At 45.8% G+C, this 13,436-nt stretch overlaps 1 protein-coding gene across 4 annotated transcripts in view; it reads right to left on the reverse strand.

Annotated features, from left to right (window-relative positions):
- Positions 1 to 1,759: 1,759 nt before the first annotated feature.
- Positions 1,760 to 13,436, reverse strand: part of slc39a14 (solute carrier family 39 member 14) — a 50,999-nt gene continuing 39,322 nt past the window's right edge. For all 4 annotated transcript variants that reach the window (XM_024438159.2, XM_024438158.2, XM_024438160.2 and 1 more), the window contains 4 exons: positions 13,257 to 13,406; positions 8,313 to 8,535; positions 6,369 to 6,553; positions 1,760 to 6,181 (listed from right to left, as the gene is read on the reverse strand). In XM_024438159.2, coding sequence (XP_024293927.1) covers positions 6,029 to 6,181; positions 6,369 to 6,553; positions 8,313 to 8,535; positions 13,257 to 13,406 — 711 coding nt within the window. In that variant the 3' untranslated portion in view covers positions 1,760 to 6,028. The remainder of the gene's footprint in view (positions 6,182 to 6,368; positions 6,554 to 8,312; positions 8,536 to 13,256; positions 13,407 to 13,436) is intronic.

Raw genomic sequence — 13,436 nt, forward strand, 5'->3', positions numbered from 1 at the left:
AGGGTATGTAAACATTATATAAAGTGGCATAGTTTAAAGTGGCTAGGTGCTGGGGACAATAAAAGGCCACTCAAAAAATTGCAGTTTTGTCTCAACACAATGCCATAGATGTCTACATTTTTAATTGAGTGTGTAATTGGCATGCTGGCTGCAGGAATGTCCCCCAAAGCTGTTGCCCGAGAATTGAATGTTCATTTTTCTACCATAAGCCACCTCTAACGTCATTTTAGAGAATTTGGCAGTACTTGCAACTGTCCTCACAACAGCATACCGTGTGTAACCACGCCAGCCCAGGACCATCCTCATCCGGCTTCTTCCCCTGCAGGATCATCTGAGACCAGACACCCAGACAGCTGATGAAACTGTGGGTTTGCACAACTGAAGAATTTCTGCACAAACTGTCAGGAACCATCTCAGGGAAGCTCATCTGCATGTTCGTCGTTCTCACCAGGGTCTTGACCTGACTGCAGTTCGGAGTCGTAACCGACTTCCTTCTTGGCACGCTGGAGAAGTGTGCTCTTCATAGATGAATCCCGGTTTCAACTGTACCGGCAGATGTGGGCGAGCGGTTTTCTCATGTCCACGTTGTGAACAGAGTGCCCCATGGTGGCAGTGGGGTTATGGTATGAGCAGGCATAAGCCACGGATAACAAAGACAATTGCATTTTATCAACAGCAATTAGAACGCACAGAGATACCGTGACGAGATCCTGAGGCCCATTGTCGTGCCATTCATCTGCCGCCATCACCTCATGTTTCATCATGATAATGCATGCAATGCCCCATGTCACAAGGATCTGTACACAATTCCTGGAAGCTTAAAATGTGCCAGTTCTTCCATGGCCTGCATACTCACCAGACATGTCAACACCCGCTGAGCATGTTTGGGATGCTCTGCATCGACGTGTACAACAGAGTGTTCCAGTTCCCGCCAATATCCAGCAACTTTGAACAGCCATTGAAGAGGAGTGGGACAACATTCCACAGGCCACAATCAACAGGCTGATTAACTCTATGTGAAGGAGATGTGTCGCGCTGCATGAGACAAATGGTGGTCACACCAGATACTGACTGGTTTTCTGATCCACAACCCTATTTCTTTTCTTTAAAAGGTATCTGTGACCAACAGATGCATATCTGTATTCCCAGTCATGTGAAATCCATATTAGAGCCTTATGAATGTATTTCAAATTGACTGATTTCCTTTTGAACTTTAACTCTTTGAAATTGTTACATTCATATTTTTGTTCAGTGAAGCTACACATAGTGAGCTGGCTAATCATTCAGCTCAAAACGAGTTGGTTTGTACGTACTAGCAAGCTTAGCTACAAAGCATTGGTTAACCCCATTAAATCATGTCATTGTCCATAAGCACAATGATAAACTCACCTCTTTTGTAATCTATGGCCATTATGAACTGTGCCACTGTTCGGTGCTAGCCCGGAAGTGCCCAAAGCATGTTTACATCACACGTACGCAGCTCCATGTTCGGGGTGAATTACGTTAAAGCGTTTATAAACACCCATTATTACAAAACCTCTTAGTGCCTATAGTACTTCAGAAATCATTCATAAGCAAATATCATGTATTATGAAAAGGTGGCAAAAAAAAGCCACATTTGGAAAAGCACAAGCTTTAAAACGTTAATTTATAAGTTATCTGTTTAGAATATATGTATTAGTTCTAAAAAAAAATGACTTGATGAAGTACTTTTAACGTTATACCTTGTATATTGTGTAACAAAGTAATGAGACACGAGTTAATTTAGGAAAATTGTTTATAAAAAAAAAATACATGTTCCCTGCTCCCACAACACACTGCAAAAAGTACAACACTTCCTTGACACCACTATTCACAGGAGTCTGACATCTTTACATCACCAATAAATAACTTCTTTAAAAAGTCTAAAGTCAGTTTGAATCAGAGTTGGGGTCAATTCCATTTGAATTCAGGAAGTACACCGAAATTCCAAATCAAATTCTCAATTAACAACATTCGGAATTGGAATTTGGTTTACGTTCTGAATTGACACTAACTCTGGTTAGTCACACACAATTAAGTGTTTCAGACAGCAAAATCCTGCATGGAGGTATGGACTTGTCGAAATGGAGACTGAAGACGTCGAGGTGGAAATGTGTGTTGACTGTGTATGTACTCTGATTTCATACGTGTTGTATTGATGTATCCATATGACTAACAAATCTGTTTTACATGTGCAAAAATGTAAAATGATCGCTAAAGAAAATGAATAAATACAACAAAAAAATAGTGCAGCATTGTCTAGTTTCACATGGCTTGTATTTCTAAAACAAAAGAAGTGTGTAATGTGCATAAACTTAAAATGTCAAATGCATTCCAAAACATTATGGCTTAAACAATAACGCTGATTATCCATACAACTAACCGTTTCAAAGCGTTCCAATACATTATGGTTGCCATTGTACAATTCATGAGATGGTTTATTTCATACAGATTAACCCAGAAAAGGGAAAAAGCAATTATTCACCTAATCTTTAGGATTTTAATCTATTCTATGCCAATAAAAACAAGATAAATTCAGTCAATGCATAGCAACTATAGTACAGCTCTGAGCAAATACTCAATGGAGGGGAAATATTCTCCACTGCTTTATGCTGATTTATTTCAGAGGCAGTGTCTCCCTCTAGGGGTCACTTATAATATTACACACAATTGCATCTGCTAAAATGGTACAATTCATTCTCTCCAAATAAATTCTGTCGAGACTGAGGAAGCCCACTCGTCCTGCATCATCATGGTCTTACAGTTTTGTTGACCTCATGTCACAAGCACATTTTTGTTACTACCACACCGGTCCCTGGTGGCAAAGCTATAACAACTGTTACTTATAACTTCTCTTCGTATCAACTGTTATATAACCCTATAGCACTGTCATGACCACAGCACTAATATAATACGTATTATATTGTAATACGTACTTCATAACTCACTGATCTAATCAACCATTGACATTGTAGAAGCTGAATAATCATTACAGGCTAAAACATGGCAAGCCTTACAGATTCAACCATGTGGTTTGGGCATTGCTACATGAATGACACCCTCACATCACTGAAGGAGTGAGATGGTTTCTTTAGGGTGTTGGATAAGGACAAAAACATCTTGAAAATTGAGTAGTTCAGTATTTTACAACTTTATGTTAGATGGTTCCTCACCCTGAAAGTAGTCTAGGGCGCAGGAGTGCCCCCGGACACGGTGTTTTCTCCGACACATTGATGCGGCTGGCTTCCTCGTTAAATGGGCATTGTTGTCAAGAAGCAGTGCGGCTTGGTTGTGTTTCGGAGAATGCACAGCTCTTGACCGCCTCTCCCAACACAACCTGCACTGCTTCTTGACACAATGCCCATTTAACAAGGAAGCCAGCCGCATTAATGTGTCAGGGTGCACTGTGCCTGGCCCGCCACAGGGGTCGCTAGTGCGCAATGGGACAAGAACATCCCTGCTGGCCAAACCTTCACCCTAACAGCGCTGGGGCAATTGTGCACAGCACCATGGGTCTCCCGGTCACGGCCGGCTGCGACAGAGCCTGGCCTCGAACCCAGAATCTCTAGTGGCACAGCTAGCACTGCTATGCAGTGCCTTGCGCCACTCGGGAGGCCCAATAATTTGTTCTTAAAAAATTCAGTTTTCATTAAACAGCCATTACCAACTCTGGCCACCGCTAGCTAAACATCTATGGAAGTGATTGGGGCTGTGAGCATGTTTCTTCTTTTTAAAGGCGAAATCACTTTAAAGTATCAGTAAACAAAATATAGAATTGATTTTGGGCGATTTGGACATTTTACTTTTTAAAAGCTGCCCATCACTTCCATAGATTTTTAGCCAGCGATGGGGCAAAAGCTGAAGTTTGTTGTGGCTGTTTAAAGAAAACTGAACCATGGATTACAGTTTCTCCTGGCCCATTGACTATGTTCAGGGTGAGGAACCATCTCAACATTATCTTGTAAAATAGTGAACTCCTCCTTTAAGTGTGACTATGATTCTGGGTGTACGGTCTTTGATTCTAAACATTCATTCATTACATACAAATAATACAACAATAGACGTTATCTCAAAATGACAACGGTATGGATAAGGAATGGAGGATTGCATTCATAGAGATTAGAGTCTTAGAAAAATCAGGTCAACGACATATGAAGGGCACAGATGGTTAGCTAGATGGGGGAACTGATTGGGAGAAATAGACCGTGGCTTCAGGTGCCACCATAGTCCGTCCATCCATCAAACATAGGCTTTGTCCAAAATGGCACTCTATTCCCTACAGAAAACCTTATTTTAGGAAGTGTACTATAATAGGGAGCTATTTGCTGAGATCTTAGTAGAGAACAATGTCAACCGAGGAAACCAGGACAGAAAGCTACAAATCAGAGGTGGTTCTTGTTCTTCACACTTTGGAGGAAAAACAAGTCCCAATGGAGTCCATCATAAACGGTCTGTCTGTCCACATGTTGTGGTTCAAATTCACACGTGTTGCATTTGTCTGGTTCCTCCTGAAGTAAAACACAACACAGACACATCAGTCCTATGTTGGGGAAAGGATTTGTTCATCTTCACGTCGGCTTGCTCAACTTTCCAGTTGACCGGTGCGTCATATATAAATATATGGAACACTTTCTTTTTGGTATGTATTGAAAAAAGGGTTTGCACTCTGACAATGAAAAAAGGTCCAAGGATGTCTACAATACAACTGCTATTACCTGATTGTGCTGCGCAGGCCACCGTCGTTTGGCCCATGGGCACTCAGAGGCATATGGGTAACATAAATACACTATTTCCATGTCGTTGGACCATGGGGTGTAATCATTACGCTGATTCTGTTGCAAAACCAAAACAACCGTTTCTATTGGACAAATTCTGGTAGGTTCCTTACTATTGTATCGTTCCATTTGCTCTGTTTGCTACCGTTCTCAAACGGTTTCCGTAATGAATACACCCCAGGTTGCTCAAAATGTCCAACTCGACGCTCATCATGCATGTCCAAACTAACCAATGACAGAATGATCTCCATGACAACAGCAAGAGTCTTTGTAGAGCCGAAATGGTCTCTCAGTAGTCTGGGGAACAAGGAAGTGTTTGATTAAATAACTTTATTTATACCTAGTTATAGTTTCTATATGAACTGTGTTTGAATAAATGGTTTGTAGATATTGCATGTCTGTTGATCATCAGCATAGGAGATAATATGGTGGTCCTACCTCCTGCCTATGACCTGTTCCTGTCCCTGCAGGTGGCATAGAACAGAGGGGAAAGGGATCTCTAGGCTAGTCACCTAGCTGGCAAGGGGGGGCTGGTCAGAGAAGGCCCAAGAGAGATAGATGGAGGGTGGTACCCCTGTCAGTGTACAAGGGGGGTCAGAGAAGGCCCAAGAGAGATAGATGGAGGGTGGTACCCCTGTCAGTGTACTAAGGGGGTCAGAAAAGGCCCAAGAGAGATAGATGGTGGTACCCCTGTCAGTGTACTAGGGGGTCAGAGAAGGCCCAAGAGAGATAGATGGAGGGTGGTACCCCTGTCAGTGTACTAGGGGGTCAGAGAAGGCCCAAGAGAGATGAGGGAGGGCGGTTCCCCTGCCAGTTTACTAGGGGGTCAGAGAAGGCCCAAGAGAGATGAGGGAGGGCGGTTCCCCTGCCAGTATACTAGGGGGGTCAGAGAAGGCCCAAGAGAGATGAGGGAGGCCTGTTCCCCTGCCAGTATACTAGGGGGGTCAGAGAAGGCCCAAGAGAGATGAGGGAGGGCGGTTCCCCTGCCAGTGTACTAGTAGCTACTGCATTTGGGAACTGCTTAAGTCTTATAGGGTGCGTTCCTGCCGCACTAGTACTGAAGCCCCGGGTCTCTAAAGTCCTGAGGGAGAATCGGGGGCAAAATGGGGCCTGAGAGGGAGCCTGGGGAGGGAGGGGCGGGCATTTCCATTCAGCTCCAAAAGGAATCATTACAGTTGAAAGCGGTTGGATCTGGTTAAAACCGACAGGGTGTAGTTGTGTGAATACTAATGCTAGTCTATAGAGATGGCTCCAGAGTAGGTGGTCAGTAGCAGCATGATGGCAAAGCCGGTTAGGAGGCCCGCGTTCTGGATGATGAAGGTCACAAGGAAGCTGCTTCCCCCTGCCTCCTCCTCCTCACGACTCACCTCGTTCATCTCCGGGAACTACGGATAGAAGGGGGGTCAGTTACTTATTGCCCACACACAGAGTTATCCTTTGACATAACACTGGATGGGCAAACGGTATGTTGTGCTCCATATCTATTATCAGTGGACACACAAACAGACCCCCCTCACTCCACCGGACCATCACCGACCGTGTCCACCCCCCTACGCCCATTCCCTCTCTCACCATGTCTGCCAGGGCGATGTAGAGGAACATGCCCCCTGCCAGGGCAAAGATCCATTGAGGTGAGAAGCTGTTTCCTGCCAGGATGCCAAAACCCATGCCCAGGTAGCAGCAGCAGGCAGACAGGAAGTTAAAGAACAGAGCCTGCTGGATACTCATCCCAGCATTCAACAAGATCACAAAGTCTCCTGGAGGGAGAGAAGGAGATGGTGAGAGAGAAGAGGACAATATCAGCACAGCCAGACATATATTGCTTGGATAGGTGGAAGAGTGTTGGATTCACATAAGCCTACTTATACAGTGCACTTGGGAAAGTATTCAGACCCCTTGACTTATTCCACATTTTGTTACGTTACAGCCTTATTCTAAAATGTATTAAATGTTTTTTTCCCCTTCATCAATCTACACACAATACCCTATGACATCACAATACCCTATAATGACATCACATTACCCTATAATGACATCACAATACCCTATAATAACAAAGCAAAAACAGGTGTAGACATTTTTGCTAATGTATTAAAAACTGAAATATCACATTTACATTAGTATTCAGACCCTTTACTCAGCACTTTGTTGAAGTGCCTTTGGCAGCGATTACAGCCTCGAGTCTTCTTGGGTTTGACGCTACAAGCTTGGCACACCTGTATTTGGGGAGTTTCTCCAAATCTTCTCTACAGATCCTCTCAAGCTCTGTCAGGTTGGATGGGGAGCGTTGCTGCACAACTATTTTCAGGTCTCTGCAGAGACTTGTCCCGAAGCCACTCCTGTGTTGTCTTGGCTGTGTGGTTAGGGTCGTTGTCCTGTTGGAAGACGAACCTTTGCCCCAGTCTGAGGTTCTGAGTGCTCTGGAGCAGGTTTTCATCAAGGACCTCTTTGTACTTTGCTCCGTTCATCTTTCCCTTGATTCTGACTAGTCTCCCAGTCCCTGCAGCTGAAAAGCATCTCCACAGCATGCCGCCACCACCACGCTTTCTCCAGATATGACACTTGGCATTCAGGCAAAAGAGTTAAACCTTGGTTTCATCAGACCAGAGAAGCTTGTTTCTCACTGTCAGAGTCCTTTAGGTGCCTTTTGGCAAACTCTAAGCAAGCGGTCATGTGCCTTTTACTGAGGAGTGGCTTTTGTCTGGCCACTCTACCATAAAGGCCTGATTGGTGGAGTACTGCAGAGATGATTGTCCTTCTGGAAGGTTCTTCCATCTCCACAGAGGAACTCTGGAGCTCTGTCAGAGTGACCATTGGGGTCTTGGTCACCTCCCTGACCAAGGCCCTTCTCCCCCGAATGCTCAGTTTGGCCGGGCGGCCAGAGGCTTGCTGGTTCCAAACTTCTTCTATTTAACAATGATGGAGGCCACTGTCTTCTTGGGGACCTTCAATGCTGCAGAATTTTTTTTTTGTACCCTTCCCCAGATCTGTGCCTCAACACAATCCTTTCTCGGAGCTCTACAGACAATTCCTTCGACCTCATGGCTTGGTTTTTGCTCTGACATGCACTGTCAACTGTGGGACCTTATATAGACAGGTGTGCGCCTTTCCAAATCATGTCCAATCAATTGAATTTACCACAGGTGGACTCCAATCAAGTTGTAGAAACATCTCAAGTATGATCAAAGGAAACAGGATGGACCTAAACTCAATTTCAACTCTCATAGCAAAGGGTCTAAAAAACAGTTTTCGCTTTGTCATTATGGGGTATTGTGATGTCATTATGGGGTACTGTGATGTCATTATGGGGTACTGTGCGTAGATTGAGGAGTAAAAAAAATGTCTTTATTCCATTTTAGAATAAGACCGTAACGTTACAAAATGTGGTAAAAGTCAAGGGGCCTGAATACTTTCCGAATGCACTGTAAGCCCAAACATTATAAATCATTACATTTACTTTCTAGAGGTCTTTTGTTTTTGGGGTGCTGGGCCCATTCATTAGACTGTAACACTCACCCAGTTCATGGGGAAACTCCTCACAGAGTATAGCCACGGAGGTGCTGATGCCCTGGAAGGTCGAGGCAGTGAAGGAGGCTCCGATGGCCAGGCCGTCGATGAAGTTATGGAGCCCGTCGCTCAACGTGATCATCCAGGCCAGAGTGCCGATGTCAGAGTATGCTGTACCCTTCAGCCAATAGCAGCCTCCTCTGCTGTTCCCTCCACCCAGGCTCTGAGAGTCCTGTTGGAGAGGAGGAAAGGTGTGAGGGAGAGTGTATGACTCACCGGTTGGTTCGGTGCGGGCGTGTGAGTGAGTATGTGTGACGGCGTGTGTGTGCGCTCGCGATCTCACACCGGTGGGGTACGTGCTGGGTGAGTATGTGTGTTTTAGAGCTGGGACAATTACCGAAGTTCCCCCGCTCTTACCGACAATCCCCTGCTCTTACCGACACTGCTGTTATCTTACAGACACTGCCCTGATCTTACCGACACTGCCCTGATCTTACAGACACTGCCCTGATCTTACCGACACTGCCCTGATCTTACCGACACTGCCCTGATCTTACCGACACTGCCCTGATCTTACCGACACTGCCCTGATCTTACCGACACTGCCCTGATCTTACCGACACTGCCCTGATCTTACCGAAGCATTTTGCTTTGGTCAGTAATTTCCTCCGATTTTGCGACACAACGTTCCTGCAGATTGTTTTGTTCTAAAACCATAATTTGGCCAACAGTAATCTCCTATCCATTATGTTGATTCCTGCTATGAAAGTATCAGCCTGTCCCTGTTTCTCTGTCGGATGCTCAATGAGCGAGCCACTTTCACTCACTCTCGCCACTGTGCACACCTAGGAGAAAGAGGTGCATTTTGATAAGCAAAGCATATAACTGTTGCTGAAAAACGTCATTTCAAAGCAACTACTGTTGTTCTAGTTACAGAGAGGAGAGTCACAGCTTTCTAGGACTATATAACTTCTCTCTCACCTCTCAACATTGAGCTCAGGGCACCACTAGCCGAGAGGAGGGCACCAACTACTGTTGTTCTAGTTACAGAGTCACAGCTTTCTAGGAGTATATAACTTCTCTCTCACCTCTCAAAATTGAGCTCAGGGCACCACTAGCCGAGTGGAGGGCACCAACTACTGTTGTTCTAGTTACAGAAGGGAGAGTCACAGCTTTCTAGGAGTATATAACAACTTCTCTCTCACCTATCAACATTGAGCTCAGGGCACCACTAGCTGAGCTCAGGGCACCAACTGCAGTGAACAGAGCTACATCAAGTAGCCGAGGCCTGGTACTGGAACGTTTAGTAGGATGTTACATTTACTGATACATTCATCAATTAACCTATATGGCTATCGAGCAACAATATCATATTCAGAGTTATCAATCTAGTGTTTTGAGTTCACTCTTCCTCAGGTGGTGAATTATATAGCCTATAGGCCAATAGGCCAACGCCCAACGATGTCAGCAAATTCATCATGGAAGCACTCAAAAATAAATCCAATCATTCTGGATCCTATTTCAACAGGATGCACATCAACATATGGATTCCCTGGATACGTTACATGAAATAGTTTATCCTATGATGAAAAAAAAAGTTAACTCTCTCTGTTGTCTTCCTTTGCACTGGAGACAAATCCCTGCTGCTAATGGAAAGCAGGTCTAACTGTAATCATTGTATTTATCATTATCAAAGTAAAAGTTACACATTTATTGCGATATGACTTTTTGTCCATATCGACCAGCTCTAGTGTGTTTGTCCTCTCACCAGTGGTGACAGTGCAGGAGTGAATGTGTGTGTGTGTGTGTTTCCCTACCCTACTGAGTCCACAGGTCCCACTCACATAGAACGACCATACGGAGTCCACTGGTCCCACTCACATAGAACGACCCTACTGAGTCCACTGGTCCCACTCACATAGAACGACCCTACTGAGTCCACTGGTCCCACTCACATAGAACGACCATACGGAGTCCACTGGTCCCACTCACATAGAACGACCCTACTGAGTCCACTGGTCCCACTCACATAGAACGACCATACGGAGTCCACTGGTCCCACTCACATAGAACGACCCTACTGAGTCCACAGGTCCCACTCACATAGAACGACCATACGGAGTCCACTGGTCCCACTCACATAGAACGACCCTACTGAGTCCACTGGTCCCACTCACATAGAACGACCCTACTGAGTCCACTGGTCCCACTCACATAGAACGACCCTACTGAGTCCACAGGTCCCACTCACATAGAACGACCCTACTGAGTCCACTGGTCCCACTCACATAGAACGACCATACGGAGTCCACTGGTCCCACTCACATAGAACGACCCTACTGAGTCCACAGGTCCCACTCACATAGAACGACCATACGGAGTCCACTGGTCCCACTCACATAGAACGACCATACGGAGTCCACTGGTCCCACTCACATAGAACGACCCTACTGAGTCCACAGGTCCCACTCACATAGAACGACCCTACTGAGTCCACTGGTCCCACTCACATAGAACAACCCTACTGAGTCCACTGGTCCCACTCACATAGAACGACCATACGGAGTCCACTGGTCCCACTCACATAGAACGACCCTACTGAGTCCACAGGTCCCACTCACATAGAACGACCCTACTGAGTCCACAGGTCCCACTCACATAGAACGACCCTACTGAGTCCACTGGTCCCACTCACATAGAACGACCCTACTGAGTCCACAGGTCCCACTCACATAGAACGACCCTACTGAGTCCACTGGTCCCACTCACATAAAACGACCCTACTGAGTCCACTGGTCCCACTCACATAGAACGACCCTACTGAGTCCACTGGTCCCACTCACATAAAACGACCCTACTGAGTCCACTGGTCCCACTCACATAGAACTACCCTACTGAGTCCACTGGAAGAAACAATTACTCAAAGGACGGCAAAAAGGAGACTTGATTGGGCCAAGAAACACGAGCAACGAACATTAGACCGGTGGAAATCTGTCCTTTGGTCTGAGGAGTCCAAATGTGAGATTTTTGGTTCCAACTCCCATGTCTTTGTGAGACGCAAAGTAGGATGAACGGATGATCTCTGCATGTGTAGTTCCCACCGTGAAGCATGGAGGAGGTGGTGTGATGGTGCTTTGCTGGTGACACTGATTTATTTAGAATTCAAGGCACACTTAACCAGCATGGCTACCACAGCATTCGGCAGCGATACGCCATCCCATCTGGTTTGTGCTTAGTGGGACTATCATGTGTTTTTCACAGGACAATGACCCAAAACACACCTCCAGGCTGTGTAAGAGCTATTTGACCAAGAATGAGAGTGATGGAGTGCAGCATCAGATGACCTGGCCCCACAATCACCCGACCTCAACCCAATTGAGATCATTTGGGATGAGTTGGACCGCAGAGTGAAGGAAAAGCAGCCAACAACTGCTCAGCATGTGGGAACTCCTTCAAGACTGTTGGAAAAGCATTCCTCATGAAGCTGGTTGAGAGAATGCCAAGAGAGTGCAAAGCTGTCATCAAGGCAAAGGGTGGCTACTTTGAAGAATCTAAAACATAAAATGTTTATTTTTTTATCAATTTTTTGGTAACTACATTATTCTCTATTATTATTTCATAGCTTTGGAGTCTTCACTATTATTCGACAATGTAGAAAATAGTAAAAATAACAAAAAACCCTTGAATGAGAAGGTGTCCAAACTTTTGACTGGTACTGTACACACACAACACTATGTGGACACCACTTCAATTTAGTGGATTTGGCTATTTCAGCCACACCCGCTGCTGACAGATTAATTAAATCGATCACACAGACATGCAATCTCCATAGACAAACATTAGCAGTTGAATGGCCTTACTGAAGAGCTCAGTGACTTTCAACATGGCACTGTCATAGGATGCCACCTTTCCAACAAGTCAGTTCGTCAAATTTCTGCCCTGCTAGAGCTGCCCCGGTCAACTGTAAGTTATGTTATTGTGAAGTAGAAACGTCTAGGAGCAACAACGGCTCAGCCACGAAGTGGTAGGCCACACAAGCTCACAGAACAGGACCGCCGGGTGCTGAAGAGTGTAGCATGTAAAAATCGTCTGTCCTCGGTTGCAACCCTCACTACGGAGTTCCAAACTGCCTCTGGAAGCAACGTCAGCACAATAACTGTTCGTCGGGTTTCCATGGCCGAGCAGCCGCACACAAGCCTAAGATCACCATGCGCAATGCCAAGCATCGGCTGGAGTGGCGTAAAGCTTGCCACCATTGGACTCTGGAGCAGTGGAAACACATTCTCTGGAGTGATGAATCATGTTTCACCATCTGGCAGTCTGACAGACGAATCCGGGTTTGGCGGGTGCCAGGAGAAAGCTACCTGCCCCAACACATAGAGCCAACTGTAAAGTTTGGTGGAGGAGGAAATAATGGTCTGGGGCTGTTTTTCATGATTCAGGTTAGGCCTCATAGTTCCAGTGAAGGGAAATCTGAATGCTACGGTATACTATGACATTCTAGACGATTCTGTGCTTCCAACTTTGTGGAGTGCCCTCGTGCACAAAGCGATGTCCATAAAGAAATGGTTTGTTGAGACCGCTGTGGAACACCTTGACTGGCCTGCACAGAGCCCTGACCTCAACCCCATTGAACACCTTTGGGATGAATTGGAAAGCCAACTGCGAGCCAGACCTCACTAATTCTCTTCGACGAGCAGGTGTCCACATACACTACACGACCAAAAGTATCTTAAGATGAACACTAAACTACATTACAAAAAAGTTCAATGTAAATTGTCTCACCGGTGATGTCAGTGTGGAGGTGAGTGTCTCTGTCTCTCTCACCGGTGGTGTCAGTGTGGAGGTGAGTGTGTCTGTCACTCTCACCGGTGGGGTCAGTGTGGAGGTGAGTGTGTCTGTCACTCTCACCGGTGGGGTCAGTGTGGAGGTGAGTGTGTTTGTCACTCTCACCGGTGGGGTCAGTGCAGGGGTGAGCATGCGGTCCCCCTCTCCTCCGTCCACTTTGGGCAGGTTAAGCCCCGCCTCTCCACTCTGCTGCAGCTTCTCTGTCACGCCCTCTTCCATGTCTCCGTTGGCTGGGAAATGGCTGTGGTCATGGCCCTGGAGGGGGGAGCAAGAGAGAGAGCGCGA

Source organism: Oncorhynchus tshawytscha, linkage group LG12, assembly GCF_018296145.1.
Source record: "Oncorhynchus tshawytscha isolate Ot180627B linkage group LG12, Otsh_v2.0, whole genome shotgun sequence".
Lineage (NCBI taxonomy): Eukaryota > Metazoa > Chordata > Actinopteri > Salmoniformes > Salmonidae > Oncorhynchus > Oncorhynchus tshawytscha.